General features: G+C 42.5%; 1 protein-coding gene and 2 non-coding genes across 4 annotated transcripts; 1 reads left to right on the top strand and 2 right to left on the bottom strand.

Annotated features, from left to right (window-relative positions):
* Positions 1–5,091: 5,091 nt before the first annotated feature.
* Positions 5,092–5,232, bottom strand: LOC115498893. The gene has a single exon (XR_003964003.1). It is a non-coding gene; the product is annotated as a U4 spliceosomal RNA (small nuclear RNA).
* Positions 5,233–5,874: 642 nt separating this feature from the next.
* On the bottom strand, positions 5,875–6,015 carry LOC115498894. The gene has a single exon (XR_003964004.1). It is a non-coding gene; the product is annotated as a U4 spliceosomal RNA (small nuclear RNA).
* Positions 6,016–9,288: 3,273 nt separating this feature from the next.
* On the top strand, positions 9,289–24,141 carry SIRT4 (sirtuin 4). 2 transcript variants are annotated; one of them, XM_030336550.1, is made up of 5 exons: positions 9,289–9,339; positions 17,749–18,262; positions 20,291–20,426; positions 20,705–20,917; positions 23,701–24,141. In XM_030336550.1, the coding sequence occupies exons 2-4, from the start codon at positions 17,772–17,774 to the stop codon at positions 20,855–20,857; spliced, it is 780 nt and encodes a 259-aa protein (XP_030192410.1). In that variant the 5' UTR covers positions 9,289–9,339; positions 17,749–17,771; the 3' UTR covers positions 20,858–20,917; positions 23,701–24,141. The 2 variants fall into 2 exon arrangements, with proteins under 2 accessions (XP_030192410.1, XP_030192409.1); XM_030336549.1 differs by having other exon boundaries at positions 20,291–20,582.
* The last annotated feature ends 1,601 nt before the right edge of the window (positions 24,142–25,742 follow it).

Genomic DNA, 25,742 nt, shown 5'->3' with positions numbered 1-25,742 from the left:
GCTCCAGTCACAGAGAATGACTTTCAATTCCTCTGGAGGCCACATCCCCCAGGCTCCAGATGCCTGCAGGTGCTGTTACTCCTGCTAAAATTCATCCTGTTCTCTTTGGCCAGGGTAACTCCTCTCCTTTGGTTCACAGCTCAGCTAACCCCTCCTCCAGGAAGCTTTCCCTGACCACCACCCAGGCTTAGATGATTGGTCCCACAACCCCTACCAAAGCATTCAACTCTGCGTCAGGCACCAGCAGAAGCACTTTTCATTCAATACTCACAATATCATGCAATACTCACAAAATCTCTATGGCACATCAGAAACATCTGGGAAACTTTAAAATACATACATCTTTGCCCAGAACACTAGCCCTCAGAAACTTAGATTTAATTGGCTTAGAATACAGCCTGGACATCAGGATTTTTAAAAGCTTGCCAGCCAATTCTTGTACACAGCCAGGATGGAGACCCGCTGGCCTCTGAGATGGATGAGATCACGACACTCCTTTTACATCCAGGGAAACTGAGGCACAGAGAAGTTAAGGAAGGGTCACATACCTAGCAAATAGTGGAGTAAGGATTTTAACCCAGTTAAAAGTCTGGCTTCAAAGCTTCACAGAAAAAAAGTCAATTGGTTTTAGTTAATTTCCCCAGCAATGGAGAGCCAGTTCTCTTCTGAGCCAGACACTGATGGCCCCTCCAGCATAGGATATTTTTAACCTCGAGAAGCCAGAGATTCTTGCAGACAGTCTGCAGTGATTTGGACACTAAGAAGATTGGGGGCTGGTGAGTCCTTTTCTTGCTGAGATAGCCCTCGGAGCCCAGGCTTTCTGTGCTCTGGAGCCAGGGGGTCCAGGATGGCTGGGGCAACAGGATGGGAGGGTGGGGTAAGTGTTGGCTCCACAGGAGCTGATGTTTCCAAAGATATTTCCCTACATGGCAGAGGGGGATGGGGTCAGGATTACCTCACCCAACCCAGACTCTTCTTGCTCTCTGTCTGGAAAGGAGCTGGGAATAAACAAGTGTTGGAACTGGATGTGAATTCATGTCCCTCCCTCTTTCCTTCCCTAATCGGGTGGAGCCTTGTGAAATCTACAGAGCATGTGCAAACATATACATCAAACATTCTCCAGATGCTCTCCCTACATGGCTTTGTGGGCAAATACTGGTATAGTTTTGGGGAAGCTGACTTGGGGGCACTTCGCAAAATGCAAAATACACATGGCCTTTGTGCAGGCGATCAGACTTACAGAGAATTTTCCTAGAAATATCCCACGAGCAGGCAAAGCTGTACATCCAAGGATGTTCATTGGAGCATTGCTTATAATCAGGAAAAACTGGAAACATCCCAAATGCCCATGCATAGGCATTTTCCTAAAGGAAAAGGAAATGGTGAACTGTATGTAGAGTATAATTCAATGTTTGTTAACAATTATGTTAATATAGGAATAGAACAATTTGGAGGAATAGTCTCATCTACCTGTGGCTTTCTCTTCTAGTGGTTGAAGTGGGATTATGGGGGGGGGGAGTCTCTGACTATCTCTTCATATATATAGGATGCTTGGATTTTACATACAAACATGCAATAATTTTGTAACCAGAAAAAAATTAGGTTGTAAAATAGAAAACAATATGTTAAAATCACATGGATTCACTTTAAAACAGCTAATTTTATGTTACGTGAATTTTACTTCAACTTAAGAAAAAAGTCATTGCAACTCAAATTACCCAGCCAAAAGAGGATTCTGATAGAGCTGAGAGCAAATTATCACATGGATATTTTATAAAATTTACCTTTTTTAAAAAATAAAAACATCATTTTGTTTTCCTTAAGCTATTTGTTCATCTTTCCAGTGGTTTTTCCATGCTTTTTCTCTCTTGTGTTTGCTTACCAATTAGTCATTATTTTACTTACTTGCTATTATAAATTCTAAAAAACTCACTCCCACCCACACCCCCACACCACATGGGTCAGTGTTTGCCAGAGGATCCTCTGACATTCTCATCAACACAAAATTTGCCATGGGAGGGAGCACCATTGTCTATTTCCTTCAGACCTGGTTTGATACCCTGATTAGCCATCCTGGCAACCAACTAAGGTGGGAAGAAATGGTTGGGGCGCATTTCCAGATCACACCATCAAGGATACTTACATTGTGGGGCGCCTGGGTGGCTCTGTCGGTTAAGCGTCCAACTTCGGCTCAGGTCATGATCTCGTGGTCCATGAGTTTGAGCCCTGTGTCGGGCTCTGTGCTGACAGCTCCGAGCCTGGAGCCTGGTTCCAATTCTGTGTCTCCGTCCCTCTCTGCTCCCCCCCTGCTCACATTCTTTCTCTCTCTTAAAAAATAAACATTAAAAGTTTTTAAAAAGAAAGGAAATTCTAGCCTCTGGATAGCACACCTGGTTCCTCTTAAAGTTCTTAACATGGGGTCTCCAGGATGCCCCTTTGAGCAATTATCACTGACCTCTTCTTTCCATCAGGTTTGCTCAGTTCTGATACATTGGCTTATCTGAGGACTCTTCTTGAATTCCTGGGACCATAGGTCGTAAATGCAGGGTCTCCCCCAGTCCTAGGAAACCTATCCTGGGTTCTATAGAAGGAGTGACATTAATTTATCTTACTCAGCCGGATTTGATGGCTGATCAGGAAGTAGTTGAGAAGAGTGGTCATGGAAAGCAAAGGGCTTTTAAGTATCAAATGGTTCCTATGGCAAGTGTTCATTCCACAGACACCGGATTACTTTTACAGTAGAGAGAGAGCAGTTACTGCCTTAACCAGGTGCTTAAATTCAGCATCACTGAAAAATGGAAGGTGCAGTACAAAGTTCACAGAGCCACCTTTGAAGTTCTCTTGAATCTAATCAAGCTGGGAAGTCTTGGTTACAGGAAATATAGGGTGACAAAGGAATATGTTAATCAACACCTTGGAAGACAATCAGATGAAGTCGAATGTGGGACTCCTGCAAGATACCTGTCTTGGATTCTTCCAAAAAATCAATGTCATGAAGGAAAGAAAAAAGGCGGGGGGGGGGGGGGTTGTCTAGATTTTTAAAGACTTCACATGGAAAATAAAGTGGGGGCACCTGGTTGGCTCAGTCAGGAGAGCATGTGACCCTCGATCTCAGGGTCATGCATTCAAGACCCATGATGGGCATGGAACCTACTTTAAAAGAAAAAAAGAAAGAAAAGTAAAGTGATGCAGCCACTCTAGAAAGTAATCTGGCAATTTCTTACGAAATTAAACATGTAATTTCCCATATGGCCAAAGAATTAAAAATTTATGCTCACACAAAACTTGGTTTTTTCCTTAAAAAAATTTTTTTTAAGTTTATTTATTTTGAGAGCGAGAGAGAGAAAGATGGCACTTGAGCAAGGGAAAGGCAGAGAGAGAGAGAGAGAAAATCCCTGGCAGGCTCCACACTACCAGCACAGAGCCCAAGAGGGGGCTCGAGCCCACGAACCATGAGATCATGACCTGAGCTAAAATCTAGAGTCAGACACTTAACCAACTGAGCCACCCAGCCCCCCTTTTTTCCTTTTTCGGTAAGCTCTAGGCCCAACATGGCGCCTGAACTCACGACCCCAAGACCAAAGGTCGCATGCTTTACTGACTGAGCCAGCCAGGGACCCTTGTTCACACAAAACTTGTACAGGAATGTTCTTAGAAGCTTTATTGGTGATGGCAAAATACTGGAAACAAGTCACATGTCTTTCAAAGGGTGAATGGTTGAAATAAATCCCGTACTTCCATAAACGGAATACTACTCAGCAAGAGAAATGAATGAGCTATTAATCCATGCAACCTGGATGGACCTCAAGGACATTATGTTTGGTTAAAAAGTCAGTCTCCAAATGTCACATACCATACGATTCCATTTATATACAACTCTGGAAATTGCCAACTATAGCAACAGAAGGGAGTGGGAAGAGACAGGGAGGTAGGGAGGGGAGTGATGAATGTATTCACTCTCTGGATTGTAATGGTGTCTTCGGTGTACATGTCTCAATACTTATAAAATTGTGTGCTTTAGGGGCGCCTGGGTGGCTCAGTCGTTGAGTGTCCAACTTCAGCTCAGGTCACGATCTCGCGGTCTGTGAGTTCGAGCCCCGCATCCGACTCTGTGCGGACGGTTCAGAGGCTGGAGCCTGCTTCGGATTCTGTGTCTCCCTCTCTTTCTCTGCCCCTCCCCCGCTCATGCTCTCTCTCTCCCTCTGTCAAAAATAAATAAACATTAAAAAAACAATAACATTGTGTATTTAAAAATGTGTGATTTATTGAATGTCAATTATAACTCAAAAGAGCTGTTTGTAAAAAAAAAAAAAAAGAAAGAAAAAAGAAAAGAATGATGGCTCCACCACAGCTCCCTGCTTATTTTCTTCATAGCACTGAAATAATCTGTAATTTTCTAGCTCATCTGTTCGTTTACTTGCGGCCTGTCTCAAAACTGAACTCCCCGAAGCAGCGATTGGGTCTAATTTACCGCTGGGGCGGTTTTCCCCAAGGCTGCCCTGAAGCAATAGGTGCCTGTCCACCACACCTTAGCCCTTAATAACCAAATCCTTTTGCTTACAGACCGGAGGAGTGTTTGATGGGAGATGGCCTACGCACGTCCACCTGGATCTGCCAGGAGCAAGGGTGGGCTTCTTGAGGGCGTCTGTCCTGGGACACCTCTGGCCTCCCTAGGGAGAGAACAAGACTAGAGGTAGCCAGTGTAGCAGAACCCAGTACAACACTAGAATTAAGGTGACTTGGTTTCCAGCACAGCTCTGCCTGGAACGTCATAATGGGGCCTGAGTAAGTAAAAGTAGAGCATTTTTTTCCTCCGGGGGCTTTTAAGAAGCACTTGGTCAAGATTCATTCCCTCCGACCCTCGAAAATCCGTACCTCTCAACGGGGTCAGACACATAATTATAAAGCACGTTACTTTGCCATAATAAAAGATCCTCATACACATTTCAGACTTGGGGGAAATAACCTCACCAAGTACTGTATAGGTGCTCACGATCAGCTGGAAACGGTAACACTCACCATTGAAAAAATAACCAGCTCAGGCTACAGCTAGCTGTTCCGCAAGCTTCTTTTCGACACATAAATATTCAGTCTCCGTAGAGACTGTCAAAAATTGCCAATGCCGACTATATTTCAAGTCGTCATGGCGGGGTATTGGGAAAAGTTTTCAATTAGCAATAATCGCGCCTCGGATAAACCTCATTGGCTACGATACTGCCACTGCGCAAAGCTGAAGATCGTAAGCACGCACCTTGCTCCCCCACAGATGACAACCACCTTTACAGTGAGGGTGGGCGACTCCAGGCGGAAATTCGTGTATACGATGCGTTCTGCTTCCAGCAGTTATATTTAAGACTGGTCTGCACCTGAGGCTTCTTGTTGTTGGATCGACTCGTGTCGAATATTCAGATTTTGTAAGTGAGAGTGCATTCGCTGGGGATGCTGGGTAATCTTATGCAAATCGTCATGACATCACAGAGATGACCAGGTTAAATGAATTTCGAGTTAAAAACAGTGAAAAAAGTGATCAGTGGAAAGACAGGAAAAGCCAGAGTGAACCGAAAAAGGACAAGTAGTAGCTACGTACTGACTACGTGGGCAAGGGTCACAGCAAGCATTCGTGCAATGTCGGACGTCAGCCTGGCAAAAAACAACAGAGAATACAACACCAACAGCTGAGAAAACTAAGATAAAACCAAAAAAAGATAACTAACTGCGAACTAGTATACTACTCCTCCCCCCGAAACAAAGACGGGGAAAAACAACTTTTAAGAAACAGAAAACCAAATAGCACTTGCCACTTCACCCCCTAAAGCAGCCCAAAGTCCACCAAAAAAAAAAAAAACTACTCTTTTTTTGTACTGAAATATTCAGTCTCCGTAGAGACTGTCAAAAATTGCCAATGCCGACTATATTTCAAGTCGTCACGGCGGGGTATTGGGAAAAGTTTTCAATTAGCAATAATCGCGCCTCGGATAAACCTCATTGGCTACGATACTGCCACTGCGCAAAGCTAGCAAGTAACGCCCCCTACTCATCATCCCCAATAGGCAAGCTTCCCATTACAGAAAAGTGAGTTTTGAGTCGTACTGGAAAACGATCCATTGTTCTTTGGTTAAAAATTATACAACCATATGAAGATCTCTTGAAAATGCCTGAGCTGTTTCTAAGGATTTCGTTTCTTGATTTCACTTAACTAAGCTTTGATGGAGCCTGAAGCAAAGCATTATGGGAGAGAAATATGCTAATAACTTAATTCATAGAATGAATTGCAGCAGATGAAAATGGGCTGTATCAGCATGCTGTTCCCTTGGCTCCCGATCCACAGCGTAACTATCTTCTCCAAAATAGTGTTTTTAAAAAAATTGTGGTAAACTATACGTAATATAAAATGTACCATTCCAACCATTTTTAAGTATACAGTTCAGTGGCATGATGTACATTGTTTGCAAGCATTATCACCATACCTCTCCAGAACTTTTTCATCATCCCAAACCGAAATTCTGTACCCATTAAACACTAACTCCCTTTCCTATTTCTCCCTCTCCCAACCCCTAGAAACTTCTATTCTACTTTCTGTCGCTGAATTTGACTCCAGTAGGTACCTCATATAAGCGAAATCACACTATTTGACTTTTGGCGTCTGACTTTTTTTTTTTTTTTAAGTTTATTTATTTAAGTAATAATACTTAATACTCCACCCATGGCGCGGGCCTCAGGACCCCGAGATCAAGAGTTGTATGCTCTTCCGACTGAGCCAGCCAGGCGCTTGTCTGGCTTATTTCATAATGTTTTAAGGTCTATCCATGTTGTAGTATATATATCAGAATTTCATTCCTCTTTATGGCTGATACTCTATTGTATGGAATTTTATTATCCATCCATTATTCTATGAATCTGCTTCGTTTCCATCTTTGGCTTTCGTGAGCAATCCTTCTACAAACAGTGGCATACAAATATCCATCTGAATCCTTGTTTTCAATTCGTTTCTGTATATAGTTGGAAGGGGAATTTCTGGGTCATATGGTAATTCTTTCTTTCTGTTTTTTAAGAATTCTTTTTTAATCCCAAAGGGTTTTCTGCTGGACACCTTAATTCAGAGGAGATAGGCTGGAAAAGGCTATTTTCATAGAAATGTTCACAGTTCACGAAGTTTGAAGTAACTTTCGCTCCCACTGCCTGTTTTTCCCTTGACAAGTGGAAAGCTGTCAGAAATCTATATTCAGACTTCTTTCATCCCTGAACTATATTCTCCAAAATACTTTTGGTTTTTGCTACTCATTAAGATGTAAATAGTCTCTAAGAAAATTACATTTCCCCCAACATTTTATTATAAAATATTTCAAACATGAGGGGCACTTAGCTGGTTCGGTCTGTGGAACATATGACTCTTAATCTGGGGGTTGTAAATTCCAGCCCCAGGTTGGGTGTAGAGATTACTTATTTTGGGGAAAGAGAGAAAGTGTGTGTGCGCACTTGCATAAGCCGGGGGAGGGACAGAGAGAGAGGAGAGAGAATCCCAAGCAGGCTCTGTGCTGAAGCCAACTTGATCTCACAGTTTGGTTCCATGAGATCATGACCTGAACCGAAATCAAGGGTCAGAGGCTTAACTGACTGAACCACCCAGGTGGCCCTAGGGTGACTTAAAATCTAGAGATTATTTAAAATCTTAAAAAAAAAAATCAAACATGAAACGTTCAAAGTATTCCTCAGTGATCATTCATATAATCATCATCTAGGTGAGAAAATGACATCTTTAAAAGACCTATTTGATGCTGATGTGTAGCTTTTTTCCCCCCACAGGCATAACTGCCAGGGTAGGAAAAATTATCAAGAAAAAAAAAGACTAGTAACTTGATTAATTTTATATTATTTTACTTTGATCCAATCAAGGACGTAGTCATGAATTCCTGGTATGGTGACACTGTGTGTTTTACCAGCTGTCTTGGATGACTTCATCCTCCACGGATGACTTTCCAGCACTAAGAAAAATTGAAAAGTCAGCTAACTTCTCCCAGGAACATGAGATTTTGGGGGGCCTAAAAGCACAATAGTTCTGTATTAGTCAGTCTCTCAATTAACGATGTTCATTCTACTTGGCAAACTGAAAAAAACAACATGAGTTTGAAATTTTTCTTAATAAACTTGGGGTAGGGGGAGAAAATGTCAGTGTTTTGGCATTTTAATAGGTTTTGATCCAATACCCGTATGTGCAGGAAATATTCCTGATTGCAATTTTTTTGACTTAGTAAAAATTTCCAGTCTACATTTTGGTCCTTTCTTTCAGCCAATGTGGTCAGGTTAACTAAGGCACAAAAAACCTGTCATGTCAGGTGATTGTCCCAGCAGTGTGACCTATCTGAGTTGTTGTGTAGGTATTGCTCCCAAACTCCTAAACTGGGTGACTTTACAGATATTTACCTCCACACATTCAGTGAGAGGATCAGGAGTCAAACTCTGACTCCAGCTTCCACAATACACTTCTGGGCTTCAGTTTATCTTAAAACAGGGGAAGTAGCTCCTTAGGTGGTCTTCAAGGTTCCAGTAAGCTGCCCTTTGATTGATGTTCTAAAACACAAATTGATTGATGTCTTATTTAGGTGATGCTACAGAACAGCGGTTCTCATTATTAAAAACATTAGAAACAACTGGGAAGCTTGTAAACCGTCTTGATGCCCAGGCATCTCCTCAGACCAATTAAATCAGAATCTCTGGGAGTTAGACCTGGGCACTGTGCTGGTTAATGTAATAAAACCACAAAAGAGAATAAAGAAAATTGGAGAAGCCAAGTGAATAAACACATTATTCCTTGTATATTATCTGTGGCTTTAGTTTTTCATATAAACTGCAAAAACATGAATTTTTCAGATATTTATTAATGTATTTCTTCACACCCCACTACAAGGTGGGAAATTGATTTCCTCACAGTGAGTGCAAAGGATCATAATCACTGAAGTTCAGTATGAGTCTAATCTAGATACATTATTAAAGCTTCTGTCTTAACAATGAATTCGTAACTTAGTACTGTTTAGATATACTATTTTGCACTGAGCACACTCGTCTTCAAACTCTAACAACTTCTCTCAAAGGGACACTAACATGTTGGCTTAGGAGACAGCGGGCACATTTCGCTCCTGTGACTGTTCAACACCTCTGACCAGGAAACGCAGATGGGGGCGCTACTACACAATCTGGATCCCTCATCTGTGACACCCAGAGGATTGTGGGACTTATAGTTTTCCTGGCATCATTTCTGCCTCCTGGACTGCATTTCCCAAAATGCAAAAGGAGCCAGCCCGTCGCGTCGTCAGACGTAAAGTGTTCTTTAAGGTGTGGAAGGTAAGTGTTCTGTGGGGGTTGCAGGTTTCTAGACGTTGTGAATTTGTTGTGAGGGATTCTATATAAACTTTTTGCCGTTTAGTAGTACCTGGCAGAGAGCAGCTGTTCCAGTATAGCAGGTTTTCAGCGATTTTCCCGAGCCCTTTGGTCTCAGGAATCCAGACTGTATTTGTTCAGCGGTTCAAGTGTTGCTGTGGATTTCTAGAGAAATCGGGGTCCTGGAACTAGATCTGGAAAGCCAGGCATAAAATAATGTTTACATATGGGGTGCGTGTCACTAGAGAATTTCTGCATTATGTTAAATAATACGTCAAAGCTTTGTTAGAATGTCGTGTTTGCAATTGAGGGTAAACTAAAAGAATATGGGAAAGTAGAATAAAAGATGTGCATGTGCTTAGTTACAGTAATAAAACCAAAAGCCATAAAAATCAAAAGTCAGAAAAGTCTGAGCAGCAACTGCATCAACACTTGGCATACTGGAATTCAAATATGCTTCTTAGCTTATGAAGAAATATTTCTGATTTATAAAATAGGAAGTAGGTTTATGGAACACACGGTTTCCCAAGGGATGGTAGGAACTAAAATTATAAGTGTATTCCTCTGAGGGAGACGTCTTTAGATGTAGACATAGATGGAATAACAATTCCCTATTAAAAGATTTAAAAGATATCGGGAGTAAGCTATTATTCTTTTGAAGTTTATAAGAAGTTTATTTCTGACCAGCCAGTTTTATTGGGACAGACAGAATAGGTCTTATGTTATGCTAGAGTCCTGCTTTACCAATTTTTATTTTACACTCCCTTTTTAAAATCCACATTTTTTGGGGCGCCTGGGTGGCGCAGTCGGTTAAGCGTCCGACTTCAGCCAGGTCACGATCTCACGGTCCGGGAGTTCGAGCCCCGCGTCAGGCTCTGGGCTGATGGCTCGGAGCCTGGAGCCTGTTTCCGATTCTGTGTCTCCCTCTCTCTCTGCCCCTCCCCCGTTCATGCTCTGTCTCTGTCTGTCCCAAAAATAAATAAAAACGTTGAAGAAAAAAAAAATAAAATAAAATCCACATTTTTTTAGAGTCCCTTCCACCATTTTTTAAATAAACCAAAATGTACAGTTTTTCTTGAATGCAAAAAGTCTTGGAAGATTCACCAACCATTTTAAGTTAATTTCCATCTGATGGCCAAGCATAGTAGACCTCTGGTTGTAGGTTCTTAAGAGGTCAAGAAGACAAGATTGGCTTGGGTTGTTATGCAATAGTCCAGTGTGGCGAGAAGATTTTATTTTGTGGAAGGTATTAGAAATTCTTGACCAAAACAAATTTTTTTTTTTTAATTTTTTTTTTTCAACGTTTATTTATTTTTGGGACAGAGAGAGACAGAGCATGAACGGGGGAGGGGCAGAGAGAGGGAGACACAGAATCAGAAACAGGCTCCAGCTCTGAGCCATCAGCCCAGAGCCTGACGCGGGGCTCGAACTCACGGACCGCGAGATCGTGACCTGGCTGAAGTCGGACGCTTAACCGACTGCGCCACCCAGGCGCCCCTAGAAATTCTTGACCAAAACAAATTTTTAAAAAGATATAAAAATGGAGCCTTGTTGTTTCAGGTCAGGCTTCATGGGACTCAGGAAAGGTGGGCCGGAATCAGTTTTTCCTGGTGAAGGCCAATTGTTAGACATTTAGGAACTTGCTAGCCAGTTGTTAAACCATTGGTAGCCTGAAACTGGCCACGATGGGATTATTTTCTCATATCTTTTTGTGGGGGATAGTGGGGAGAAGGTAGTACACCCCTGGCAAGGGTCAGTTTACTCTATAAGCCTGGAGCCCCAATGTTCAGTACATTCTTGAGTTCTTACATCCTGAGCTAGCTCACACCCTCCCAAATTCTGCAAAAGATTGATTTGGATTACAAAGTAAGGTTATAAATACACTCTAGGTGTGTGGGGGGGGGGGGGAGGGGGCGGGGAGGAGGCTGCACCTTTCCAGGGAAAGATACTCTTGTTTATTTGGGGGGCCCATCCTTTAAGATACTGAAGTCACTGATTAATTCATTATTTGTAGGTTGTTCAGATAAGCATGCAATCTGCCACCGGAAGTAGTATGGTCTGGATGGAGAGTCTTCTTAGATTATGCAAAAACCTGTACTCCTCTCTGATACATTTTCTTAAACCTAGATTTTGTCTTCAAGAGGACAGTATTATGTGCAATGCCAACAAATTCCTACTCCCCAGTCATTTTTCAATATCATGCTGTTGGCTCTCATCACCCATCCCATAAATATTTCAGTGTACAACTTTGCTGATTATCAGATACCTTTTGGGTTGTCAGCTTATAGATATAAATTGGATGAGTTTTGAAATCTCATCAGTAACCTCCCAAATCCCATTTAGGGTGGACTATTTGTGGGAAATGACAGTGCTACCCAAGCTTTTCTTTATTTGCAATTCCTTCCTTACAGTTAGTCCATATATTTTTAGGCTAAGTTTAGTTCTTGTTTATCTCTGTATTGTTGATAATCATGTACCCTTGCTTTTATCTTTGTTTAGATCCAGGGCAACATGAGGGAGGCATACTTTTAAGTTACCTATCCTAGTTCACTTTGTACATTTAATTTCAAATATATTTTCTTCAAATACTATATGACTGCTGATAGGGTCCAGATATTAGAGTTTTATCTACCTTTAAGGTGAAACATTCCACATTTTAGCTTCTCTTCAAAGTACTCCATTCTTTTTTTCCCTTCACTTTTCAGATCATATCTCTTAAGCCTTTAAAGTATTCAAAAGATATAAGCATTGTTACTTTATCTCATAGCTTTTGGCATTTCTGCACTACCACTATCCTAGGCACACTAGGACATCTATTTTTGAGAGAGAGAGAGAGAGAGAGAGCACAAGCAGGGGAGGGGCAGAAAGAGAGAGGGAGACACAGAATCCGAAGCAGGCTCCAGGCTCCGAGCTGTTAGCACAGAGCCCGACATGGGGCTTGAACTCATGATCCATGAGAGCATGACCTGAGCCCAAGTCAGACGCTTAACCAACTGAGCCACCCAGGCACTTCTGTTGTTTCTTTTTTAAAGTTTATTTATTTATTCGGAGAGAGAGAGAGAGGGAGAGAGAGCAAGTGGGGAAGGGGCAGAGAGAGACGAGGAGAGAGAGAATCACAAGCAGGCTCAGCACCACCAATGCAGATCCTGAGTCAGGGCTTGAACTCATGAACCGTGAGATTGTGACCTGAGCCAAAGTTGGACACTTAACCGACTGAGCCACTCAGGTGCCCTATATAAAATTTTTTTTATTGTGGAGATAGAATAATATAACGAACCCCATTCACAGACCTATCACCCAGCTTCAAAAATGAACAACTCTTGGCTAATCTTGTTTCATTTATACAGTATATTTCTATCTACTCTGCCCCCTCTATATTATTTTGAAATAAATCCTCCCAGACATATCATCTCACCCAAATGTTTCAGTCTGTAACTTCTATAGGATGAAGACTTTTAAAAAAATCACAATACCATTTGTCATACATAAAACACTTCTTTAAATATGTATTTTTTAAATTTCCTAAAGCAATCTCTAAGACCACCATGGTGCTTGAACTCACAACCTTGAGATCAAGAGTTGCATGCTCTACTGACTGAGCCAACCAGAAGCCCCCATATGTAAAAAACAATAATTTCTTTTTTTTATTAAAAAAATTTTTTTTGGGGGGCGCCTGGGTGGCGCAGTCGGTTAAGCGTCCGACTTCAGCCAGGTCACGATCTCGCGGTCCGTGAGTTCGAGCCCCGCGTCGGGCTCTGGGCTGATGGCTCAGAGCCTGGAGCCTGTTTCCGATTCTGTGTCTCCCTCTCTCTCTGCCCCTCCCCCGTTCATGCTCTGTCTCTCTCTGTCCCAAAAAATAAATAAATGTTGAAAAAAAAAAATTTAAAAAAAATTTTTTTTAATGTTTATTTCTGAGACAGAGACAGAGCACGAGTGGGGGAGGGGCAGAGAGAGAGAGGGAGACACAGAATCCGAAGCAGGCTCCAGGCTCCGAGCTGTCAGCACAGAACCTGACGCGGGGCTTGAGCTCACAAACCATGAGATCATGACCTGAGCTGAAGTCGGTCACTCAACCGACTGAGCCACCCAGGCGGCCCCAAAACAATAATTTCTTAATATCAAACATACAGTTAATGTTCAATTTTCCAATTATTAGTGTTGTAAAGTTCCAGATAAGGCCCACAGATTACATTTGGTTGGTATGTCTTTAAATCTCTTTAATCTATCATTCCCCCTTCAGATCTACTTCTATCTCTTGCAGTTTATTTGTTGAAGAAGCTGATTTTTCTGTCCTGTAGAGTTTCCCATGGCCTGAACTTCATGGATGGACCGATGATATCATCTAACATTGCTTTGGCCTCTGTATTTCCTATAAATTGTTAAACTCTAGAGACTTGATCACTGTCGAGTTCAATTTTTTTTTTCTCCCAAGACCACATCTTGAAGAGTGGTGTGCTCTTCCATGAAGAGTCTAGTCTGGTATTCTCTCTTTTCCTAATGTTGAAATTGGAGGAAGTTGTTGATGTTTGATGCCTATATGCTGCCTTTGCTTTCCGGCTATAAATGAGATAATCACCTCACACCTGACAGAATGGCTAAAATCAAAGACAAGAAATAAGTAGTGTGGGTGAGGATGTGGAGAAAAAGGAACGCTTGTGCACTATTTGTGGGGATGCAAGCTAGTGCAGCCACTGTGGAAAACAGTACAGAGTTTCCTCACAAAATTAAAAATATAATTACTCTATGATCCAGTAATTCTACTACTGGATATTTACCCAAGGAAAACAAAAACACTAATTTGGAAAGATATATGCACCTCTATGTTTATTAAAGCATTATTTATAATAGCCAAGATATGGAAGCAACCCAAGTGTCCATCCATAGATTAATGGATAAAGATGTCAGCACACACACACACTCATGCACACACACACTCACTCCACACAGGAGTATTACTCAGCCTTAAGAAAGATATCTTGGGGCACCTGGGTGGCTCAGTTGGCTAAACATCTGACTTCGGCTCAGGTCATGATCTCACAGTTGGTGAGTTCGAGCCCCGCGTCAGACTCTGTGCTGACAGCTCAGAGCCTGGAGCCTGCTTCAGATTCTGTCTCCCTTTCTCTCTGCTCTTCTCCTGCTCATGCTCTGTCTCTATCAAAAGTAAATAAACATTAAAAAAAATATTAAAAAAAGAAGGATATCTTGCTATTTGCAACAACATGGATGGATCTAGAGGATATAATGCTAAGTGAAATAAGTCGGACAAATACCACATGATTTCACTCGTGGAATTTAAGGAAAAAAAACCACAAATGAACAAAGAAAAAAGAGATAAGCAAAAAAACAGACTCTATTAAAAACATTTTTAGTTTATTTTGAGAGAGAGCACATGTGAGTGCATGAGTGAGTTGGGGAAGGAGCAGAGAGAGTGAAAGGGAGAGAGAGAGAATCCCAAGCAGGCTCCTCACTGCTAGTGCAGAGCCCAGCAAGGGACTTGAACCCACAAACCGTGAGACCATGACCTGATTGAAATCAAGAGTTGGACACTTAACCCACTGAGCCACCCAGGTGCCCCGAAAGCCGTTTTTTAAAAAAAATGTCTATTTATTTTTGACAGAGAGAGAATGCGAACATGTGTCAGGGAGGGACACAGAGAGAGCGACAGAGGATCCTAAGCAGATTCTGCATGGAGAGTCCAATGCAGGGCTAGAACTCATGAACTGCAATATCATGACCTGAGCTGAAGGCAGACACTTAACTGACTGAAGCCACCCGGGCACCCCAAAAACAGACTCTTAAATATAGAGAACAAACTGGTGGTTGCCATAGGCGAAGTGGGTGAGGGGATGGGTGAAATAGGTGAAGGGGATTAAGCATGTACTTCTAGTAATGAGCAATGACTACTTTATAGAATTGTGGAATCATCATATTGTACACCTGCAACTAATATAATACTACATGTTAATTATCCTTGAATTTTAAAAAAGCCTAAGGGAAAGACTAAAAAAAATAATAAATAAAGTTCTGATGCATCCTCTAGTCCCTGGTAACTACTAATTTACTTTCTGTCTCTATATATTTGTGTATTTTAGAAATTTTATATAAGTGGAATCATATAGTATTTGTCCTTTTGTGACTGACTTCTTACACTTAGCATAATGTTTTTGATGTTTATCCATATTATAGCATATATCAGAACTTTATGTTTATAGGTAAATTTCCTTATATGGATAGACCCCATTTTGTTCATCCATTCATCAGTTGATGGCTTCCTTAGTTTTGTTTTTGTTTTGGGGGTCTTTTTTTTTTTTTAATTTAAATTTTAGTTAACATGAAGTGCAATATTGGTTTCAGGAGAATTCAGTGATTCATCAGTTACATACAACACCCAGTGCTCATCACAAGTGTCCTTCTTAATACCCATTACCCATCTAGCCCATCTCCCACCCACCTCCCTCCATCAATCCATAGTTTGTTTTCTGTCATTAAGTGTCTCTTGTGGTTTGTTGGGGTGCCTGGGTAGCTCAGTCGGTTAAGTGTCTGACTTCAGCTCAGGTCATGATCTGGTAGTTCTTGAGTTCAAGCCCCGAGTCAGGCTTTGTGCTGACAGTTCAGAGCCTTAAGCCCATTTCAGATTCTGTGTCTCCCTCTCTCTCTCTCTGCCTCTCTCCCACTCATGCTGTCTCTCTCTCCTGCAAAAATAAATATTAAAAAAAATTTTTTTAGGGGCACCTGGGTGGCTCAGTCGGTTAAGCATCCAGTTTCGACTCAGGTCATGATCTTGTGGTCTGTGAGTTCAAGCCCCGCGTCGGGCTCTGTGCTGACAACTCAGAGCCTGGAGCCTGTTTCAGATTCTGTGTCTCCCTCTCTCTCTGACCCTCCCCATTCATGCTCTGTCTCTCTCTGTCTCAAAAATAAATAAACTTAAAAAAAAATTTTTTTAAATTTTAATGTTTATTTATTTTTGAGAAAGAGAGAGAGAGAGAGAGAGAGAGAGAGAGAGACAGTGTGGGAGTGGGGGAGGATCAGAGAGAGAGAAAGAGAGACAACAGAATCCAAAGCAGGCTCCAGGCTCTGAGCTGTCAGCACAGAGCCCAATGCAGGGCTTGAACTCACAAGACTTGGTATCATGACCTGAGCTGAAGTCAGAGACCCAACTGACTGAGCCACCCAGGCACCCCTAAAAAAAAAATTTTTTTTAAAGAGTCTCTTGTGGTTTGTTTCCCTCTCTTCTTTTTTTCCTCCCCCTTCCTTTAGGTTCATATGTCTTATTTCTTAAATTCCACAAATAAGTGAAATCATATGGTATTTTTTTCTGATTGACTTATTGTGCTTAGCATAATACATTCTAGCTTCATCCACGTCATTGCAGATGGCAAGATTTCATTCTTTTTTAAAGTTTATTTATTTATTTGAGAGAGGGGGGACATGCACAAGCATGGCAGGGAGGGAGAGAGAGGAGACAGAGAATCCCAAGCAGGCTCTGCGCCAGCAGAGCTCAATCTCACAAACTGTGAGATCATGACCTGAGCTGAAATCAAGAGTCAGACACCTAACTACTGAGCCACCCAGGTGCCCCAAGATTTCATTCTTTTTGATGACTGAGTAATATTCCATTATATATACATACCACATCTTTATCCATTCATCAGTTGATGGACATTTGGGCTGTCTCCATAGTTTGGCTACTGTTGATAATGCTGCTATAAACACTGGGGTGCACATACCGCTTAAAATCTGTCTTTTTGTATCCTCTGGGTGAATACCTAATAGTGAAATTGCTGGATCATAGGGTAGTTCTGTTTTTAGTTTCAGCTACCTTAGTTTTATTTATATAGATATCATATACTATAAATATTATATCTATATATTTATATGTATTTTATATATTATATATAAAACATTTTTTTAATATTTATTTTTGAGAGCGAGAGAGAGAGAGAGTGCAAGCAGGGGAGGGGCAGAGAGAGAGGGAGACACAGAATCCAAAGCAGACTCCAGGCTCCATGCTGTCGGCACACAGCCTGACGCGGGGCTCGAACCCACAAACTATGAGATCATGACCTGAGCCAAAGTAGGACACTTAATTGACTGAGCCCCCCAGGTGCCCCTATATATATGATATATATATATTATATATATATATTTTTTTAATGTTTATTTTTGAGAGAGAGAGAATGCAAGCAGGGGAGGGGTGGGGTGGGGGACAGAGGATCTGAAGTGGGCTCCGCGCTGACAGCAGTGAGTCCATGTGGGGCTCGAACTCATTAACTGCGAGATTGTGACCTGAGCCGAAGTCAGACGCTCAACAGACTGAGCCACCCAGGTGCCCTTTGGCGGCCTTAGTTTTTAAAATTTGTTTTCTCCCATCAGGTTTCTTTCTCTCTAGAACAAAGATGAATTGTAGGTGGACTCTCAGGGCAGCGAAAGGCCGCTGGATGGTGAACATCAGCCAGCAGTGCTCACATGGATCCATTGGGTTATTTGTGCCACCAAGTCCACCTCTAGACCCTGAGAAGATCAGAGAGTTACAGCGCTTCATCACCCTGTCCAAGAGACTCCTAGTGATGACTGGGGCAGGAATCTCCACTGAGTCGGGGATCCCAGACTACAGGTCAGAAAAGGTGGGACTCTATGCCCGCACTGACCGGAAACCCATCCAGCATGGGGATTTTCTACGGAGTGCTCCAGTCCGCCAGCGGTACTGGGCGAGAAACTTTGTCGGCTGGCCTCGGTTCTCCTCCCTCCAGCCTAACCCTGCACATTGGGCCTTGAGCAACTGGGAGAGACTCGGAAAGCTGTACTGGTTGGTGACCCAAAATGTGGATGCCTTGCACACTAAAGCAGGGAGTCAGCGCCTGACAGAACTCCATGGATGCATGCACAGGTGCAGGAAGGTGTAAATAGTGTGAATGCAGAAATGTGAGCTCCATGAGAACAAGGACCTTGGCTGTCTTGACCACTTTGTCCTCATTAGATCTTGAGAAAAGGATTTGGGAGCAAGTTGTTTATTTTGGAGTTGATCCCAGCAAACTCATTGAGGGAGTGGGGAAATGAAACAGGGTAGGCAAGAAAAGTCAAGAAAAGGGCATGTTAATGAATGGGTTGCTGCTTTGGGGAGCTGGAACTCAATTCTTTGAGGGGCCCTCTGTCTGGAGCATACTTCAGAATTGTCTCACTGAAAGTTGAGGAAGCTTGGGCATTTATCTACCATGTCCCATCCTTTAATGGTTGAGGGTCTTTCTAGGGGAATTAACTCCCTAAGACTGACTCTGCAACTCCTTGGCCAGTAAACCCCCTAAGCAAGAGAGATGCAAGAAGTTGCTTATAAGAGAACTGTGTACAAGTGGCTGTAGGGTGTCTTGAGGGGACTATGAGCAAAGCACCAACAGCACAGTCGATAAGCTGGTGGATCTCTGATGCCTGGACACATAGAACACAGTACAGCCTGGCAAATAGAACCCAGTAAATATTGATGGAATGAACACATGTAGCCCTGGAAATAACCTGAAGCTAACTGGAGACCATTTCCTTATTATTAAGCCCCAGAGATCCTCCTGCCAATCATAAAATATTTATTGGGTGCCACAACGTGTGGTGTGCTATTGGTGGTGTGGAGGGGTCAAAACCAAAGAGCATAAAACATGCTCTACTTTATATGTGAGAACTTTGTAATCTCCTGGGGGTGGGGGGGATCCAAAAATAACATGTTTAACAACAGACAACTCCATATGTGATTGTTAAATTATGTGGTCCGTGATAGACCTGCTTTAGAGGTTCAGAGAAACAGATTTAGTAAAGCTTCGAGTAATCGGTCAAGCTTTTATGGGAAAGGTGGGGCTTGAGTCTGGCTCAGGTCTGACTGAACAAAAGAGGGGAGAGGGCTTTCTAAATGAAGAGGATTTGTAGAGCCCAGAGGAGTCTGGCCTGGCCTCTGTGGAGACTACTGTGAAATCAGATTGTCTGGAAAGGCTAGACCCAAATCATGGGTGCATCTGAAAATAGTACAGTGCAATTTGGGTCTTTTGTGAGAGACCAAAAGGGACTATTAGTGGTTTCTGAGCAAGAAAGCAATGTGATAAAAATAGCATTTGAGGAAAGCCACACAGGATTAGAGAGTGTGGCTCAGGGAGGTCAGCCTGAAGGACCCAGATCAAGGTGGTATCAGGGGAATTTGAGAGCTAATGATGGCCCTGGCCCCATTAAACTTTTCTTTTCCTGATGAAAGTTCCAAATCTTCCCAATGAGAAAGTAGTATAATGAACTCCCATGTACCATCACTCAGATACAAAAATTATATCATGTCTACTTTACCTCCCCCCCGCCCCCCTGGCTGGTCTCTTAAAATAACTGCTATTTATTGAGTGGCTCCTGTCTATAGGCAGGAGCCTATAGACTCCTAGGTGGAGTCTAGGTGGTGGCCATAGCATAGTGGTCAAAGGACTCAAAGTTCTTGCCCTCACATGAACTCATGATTAGGGAAGTGAGGAGAGAAACAAGTCACTGGGTTAGGACACCAAGGGGAAGAGTGTTTTAGAGGGACGGTGGTGATGGACAGCAACAATCACCCTGGAGGAGGAGAGGGAGGGAGGAAAAGCACCGGTTTGGGCACTAAGGAAGTCATTTGGTAAAGCATTTGCAGCTGCACTAAGGATAAAAATGAGCCAACAGGTTAAGCAGGCCATGTAAGTAAGGAAAGCAGAGGTACACTGCTTGTTCTAGAGTTGGCAGTAGGAGGAAGGTAAGGAAGGGTGGTAGTTAACATGAGAAGGTATTCCTAACTTGGGGGAAAGACTGGGTGCTAGGAACAGTGAACAGTGTTGGAGGAGCTACAACTGGTTGGGGATGAGATGTTTTTGGCAGCTTCATGCCTTCTCGGGACCAGTTGTTCAGTCAGCCTCTTCTTTGGTTTCAGGGTCCTTTGCTTGAACTGTGGTGAACAGATTCCCCGGGAGGTGTTACAAGAGCGTTTTGAAGCTCTGAACCCCACCTGGAGTGCTGAGGCCCATGGCCTGGCTCCTGACGGCGACGTCTTTCTCACAGAGGAGCAGGTACGGAGCTTTCGGGTCCCGTCCTGCCGATGTGGAGGCCCCCTGAAACCAGATGTCGTTTTCTTCGGGGACACAGTGAACCCTGACAAGGTTGACTTTGTGCACAGGCGTGTAAAAGAAGCTGACTCCCTCTTGGTAGTGGGATCATCCTTACAGGTATCTGACTTGGTCAGGGTGGGAATGGCCCCTTTTGCGGGCTGGAGAGCCCTGGAGAGGCTCCCTGTTAGGTTTACCTCTAACTGCATTGAGAGTTCTTACCTGTGTCTTTTCCTTGTAAGGTTTACTCTGGTTACAGGTTCATCCTCACTGCCCGAGAGAAGAAGCTCCCAATTGCAATACTTAACATTGGGCCCACACGGTCAGATGACTTGGCGTGCCTGAAACTGGATTCTCGCTGCGGAGAACTGCTGCCTCTAATAGACCCCTGCTGACCACAGTCTGATGCTCCTGAGTCAGAAACTGGGACTTTCACTTGAATCCTGCTCTTAAAGGTAAATGCTTTCCTAGATACTGATTCCAGTTCTCATTCAACCAAGAGCACTGACAAAATAGGCAGCTTGGGGCACCTGGGTGGCTCAGTCGGTTGAGCGTCCGACTTTGGCTCAGGTCATGATCTCGCGATTTGTGGGTTCAAGCCCCGCATCGGGCTCTGGGCTGACAGCTCAGAGCCTGGAGCCTGCTTCGGATTCTGTGTCTCTTTCTCTCTCTGCCCCTCTCCCACTTGTGCTCTGTCTCCCTCTGTCTTTCAAAAATAAATAAATGTAAAAAAATAAAAATAAAAAGAAATAGGCATCTTAATGTATGGCCACTCGTAATTAAAACTAATTCTTTAATGTGCATTAAGCTACAGTGTTTGAAAGATATTTATTTTCCAGCTCTATGCACACAGCTATTTAGAAGGTTTCAAAATTCACCACTGCTTTTCACCCTTTCAAAGTATCCAATTAAGCTTTTAGTACACTCACAAAGTTATACATGACTCACAGCTGTCTTAATTCCAGAATATTTTCATCATCCCAGGAAGAAACCTTTTACCCATCAGCAGTCACTCCACCCTCCCCAACCCCTCCGCTTCTCCCTACCCTGGCAATAGCTAGTCTGTTTCTGCTTATGCTAGACATTTCACAGATGTGGCCTCTTGTGTCTGGCTTTTCCACTTGGCATAATAGTTTCAAGGTTCATCCATATTGTAGCATGTATTGGTACTTTTATATCTGTTTTAATCTATGGATACAACCACTTAAAAAAATAAAAAGCTTTGGGGCACCTGGATGGCACAGTCGGTTGAACAGCTGACTCTTGACTTTGGCTCAGGTCATATCCCAGGGTCATAGCATCGAGCCCCAGGTCGGGCTCTGCGCTGAGCGTGGAGCTTGCTTGGGATTCTTTCTCTCTCTGCCCCTCTCCCTCGCTCACACTCTCTCTCTAAAAAAAATAAATAAGTGAAATAAAAAGCTTTATTGAGATAGTTCACAAACCACAGTTTATTCATGTAATATGTACAGTTCAGTAGTTTTTAGCATATTCTAAGGGAAGTACAACCACTTTTTAAAAAAGCAACCTTAATTTTTAGTTTTAGGTTCACAGCAAAACTGAGCAGTAAATACAAAGGGTTCCAATATGCCCCTTGTCCCTATACACTCACACAGTATTAACATTTGATTCACCTACTGAAGGACAACTTGATTGTTTCCAAGTTTTGGGCAATTATGAATAAAGTCGCTGTAAATACTAAGGAGCAAGACTGCTGGATCGTATGATAAAAGTTTGTGTAGTTTTGTATGCAATTGCCAAACTGCCTTCCAAAGTGGCTGTCCCATTTTGCATTCCCGCCAACGAATGAGAGTTCCTGTACAACCACCTATTAAAAATCATGGGGCGCCTGGGTGGCGCAGTTGGTTAAGCGTCCGACATCAGCCAGGTCACGATCTCGCGGTCCGTGAGTTCGAGCCCCGCGTCAGGCTCTGGGCTGATGGCTCGGAGCCTGGAGCCTGTTTCCGATTCTGTGTCTCCCTCTCTCTCTGCCCCTCCCCCGTTCATGCTCTGTCTCTCTCTGTCCCAAAAATAAATAAAAAACGTTGAAAAAAAAATTTTTTTTAAATCATTTTGGGGGCCCTTGGGTGGCTCAGTCGGTTGAGCATCTGACTCTTGGTTTCAGCTCAGGTCATGATCTCACAGTTCGTGAGTTTGAACCCCACGTTGGGCTCTTTGCTGACACCATGGACCCTGCTTGGGATTTACTGTCTCCCTCTCTCTCTGCCTCTCTCTCTCAAAGTAAATAAATAAACTTAAAAAAAAACATTTTCATTGAAGTATACTATACAGAGAAGTGCATGTGTTATAAGTGGACAGTTTGATGAAGACATAAAGCATCTAGATCAAGGAACAGAATATTACTAGCACCAAGGAAGTCCCCTTAGTACAGACACTTAATTTTTTTTTTCTTTAATGTTTATTTTTGAGAGTGTGTAAGTGGGAGAGGGGCAGAGAGAGAGAGGGAGACAAGGAATCCAAAATAGGCTCCAGGCTCCGAACTGTCAGCACAAAGCCCAACACAGGGCTCGAACCCACGAGCCATGAGATCATGATCTGAGCCAAAGTTGGATGCTCAACCAACTGAGCCACCCAGGAGCCCCTAGACACTTTTTTAAAAAATTTTTTAAATTTTTTAAATTTACACCCAAGTTAGTTAACATATAGTGGAACAATGATTTCAGGAGTAGATTCCTTAATGCCCCTTAGCTGTTTAGCCCATCCCCCCTCCCACAACCCCTCCAGTAACCCTCTGTTTGTTCTCTGTATTTAAGAGTTTCTTGTGTTTTGTCCCCTCCCTGTTTTTATATTATTTTTTGCTTCCCTTCCCTTGTGTTCATCTGTTCTTTGTCTTAAAGTCCTCATATGAGCGAAGTCATATGGTATCTGCCTAGACACTTTTTATATACTAGACACTTTTAATATACTTTTTAACTAGCTTATTACTAGAATAATATATATTATAGAATGTTTAGGTGATACAGATAAGTAAAAAGAATATAATGCAAATTACCTATTATTCCACCACCTAGATAACCAAAGTTTAACATTCTGGTATAACTAAGTCTGTTTCTATGAAAATCAAATCAAGCTGTGCATGTTTTCACTTAACAAGATATAGTGGCCCTCTTTACATGTCCTAAATGCTGTGGTTTCTTGAATGGTAGGCTGATGTTCACAAATCATTTTCCCCCACCCACTCTCGGTTTATTCGGCATTAACTTGTTTCATTTCTTTCCAGATCCTTGAGGATTCCTCCCTCCTTCCTCCAACTAACCAAAGCTCGCTGAGTGCAGCCTGTAGAGGGCAGCAAACCAGCATCTTTCTCCCAGCCTGCCTATGAACTGGGCAAGCTTCAGTCAGGCTGATGAAATTTGCCCCTGAAGAAAGACTTTTTCAAAGCAGCAGCTTCTATTGATAGGTAAACTGTTTTCGATTCCTTTTTATCTCACCAGGCAGAAGAAACGGCCTGGGGAAATACTTAGGCCAGAATGGTCTCTGGAGCACTAAGCAGGAATCTCACTAATGTGGGGCTTGAGGGGAGAAGAAAAGGACTTAATTTAGAATTCCAAATGCTTAAATGTCTTTAACTGAAACATTCTGGTATATTTTCATAAAAGATGAGCAATGGTATGAATGAATTTTTTATTAACTAAGGAATAAAGAAATCATTTGCACACCAGGTATGTGGGCTGTATGTTTATATTTTTTTTATTTTTTTAAAATTATTTTTTAACATTTTTATTTATTTTTGAGAGACAGAGTAAGAATGAGCACGAGCAGGGGAGGGGCAGAGAGAGAGAGGGAGACACAGAATCCAAAGCAGGTTCCAAGCTCTGAGCTGTCAGCACAGAGCCCGATGCGGGGCTTGAATCCATGAACTGTGAGATCATGACCTGAGCCAAAGTCTGACACATAACCAACTGAGCCACTCAGGCGCCCCTATATTCTTTTTTTTAATCAGCTAAAAGAGAATGAGGCTTTATGACATGGTTCTTTAAAGATTTCTGCTGGATTTCAGCTGCCAGATGAGACACTTGCCTCAAACCTGATGTGTAGAGAGGAAACTGAATTCCCAAGTGGGCTCTTAAGCTGCTTTGTTTCTGCTGAGCAAGGCAGTAAGCCTTGTTTGATTATTGTGTTAGCCCGAAAGAATCATTGTACCAGGCTAAAGCTTTCAGCACAATCTCATCAAAAGTGAAGCGGATGAAAGAATCACAGCCTATTCTGGATAGTCTTTTGTCTAAAATTAGGGCAAGCAATACATGGTCATCCTGCACCTACCTAGGAAGTAAATTATCGTTACCTGGGATAATCCAAGAGCTTGAAACCAACAGAGTTCTTTTCATGTGCACAACTCTTGTTTTCCCATAGTCATTAATTCTGAAGAGGTGTAAGGTTGTTGTAAATCTCATTGCAGCTTTTTTGCAGATGAAGATCCTAAGGTGCTCAGGATCAGATTTGCTCAGTTACCAAGTCAGCACCAATAATTGTATTCAAATCTGGGTCTTTTGAATCTCAAGCCATTCTCACCACAATTTTGTCAATGGTTAATAACAGTAGTAAGGTACTAAGGCTACAAAGATACAACCTCTTGGCTTCAAGTGGCTCACAGAGAATGTGCTGTTCCCCCATTTTTATTTTCTACCAGAAAATGGCCAGATTCATGCACGGAATGGCAGAATGAGAGCAAATTAAGTCCATCCCTCCTCATTTTTATTTTGGAGGAACCTAAGGCCATACAGCATATTTTCAGAGCCAGGACTAGAATCCAAGACTTTCCTCCCAGTTCTTTTCTTCTTAAACAACAGCTTCTTATCTATCTGAAGACTATGGCTGGAAGTCAGCCTGAAGTAGAAGCCAGCAGTACAACCGGCCAAGGAGACCAGGAATGGTTAAAATCCAGTAGTAAGGTTGCTAGGGAGGAAGGCAGGCTCTTTCCATCACCTAATGCTGACACAATTCATGAAACCAAGTCTTCAGGACCTTAGGAATGTTCATTTTATTCATAGTTCTTCCTGAGCTGGAATTCTTCCCCAAAAATTTGTCCCAAGAGGAACTTGGCATTTCCTAAAGCTGATGCTTCTCATGTCTCTTCACTTTCCATCTTTTGCTTTTTACCAGCATGGCAGTCCTAATCCACCATAAGTGTCCTCTGTTGGAATAACAAACCAACGGGTGGGTGCTATCAGTTTGTCACTGCCCTGGTTATAGGCTTCTGACCACATAAGCCCAGCTTTGGGCATGACTTTCCTCAAATGCTTCCATGGCTCTGCTATCAGT

Source organism: Lynx canadensis, chromosome D3 (assembly GCF_007474595.2).
Source record: "Lynx canadensis isolate LIC74 chromosome D3, mLynCan4.pri.v2, whole genome shotgun sequence".
In the NCBI taxonomy this organism is placed as follows: Eukaryota; Metazoa; Chordata; class Mammalia; order Carnivora; family Felidae; genus Lynx; species Lynx canadensis.
Note: the sequence above shows the minus strand (reverse complement) of the source record. Positions and strands in the feature narration are given on the sequence as shown.

Bases quoted from the DNA above. Each gene is read 5' to 3' on its own strand.
- SIRT4 (XM_030336549.1), top strand. From the start codon at position 17,772: ATGAATTGTAGGTGGACTCTCAGGGCAGCGAAAGGCCGCTGGATGGTG. The intron at 18,263-20,290 runs GTGCAGGAAGGT...CTTTGGTTTCAG, and splicing joins CTCCATGGATGCATGCACAG to GGTCCTTTGCTTGAACTGTG. The intron at 20,583-20,704 runs GTATCTGACTTG...TTTCCTTGTAAG, and splicing joins TAGTGGGATCATCCTTACAG to GTTTACTCTGGTTACAGGTT.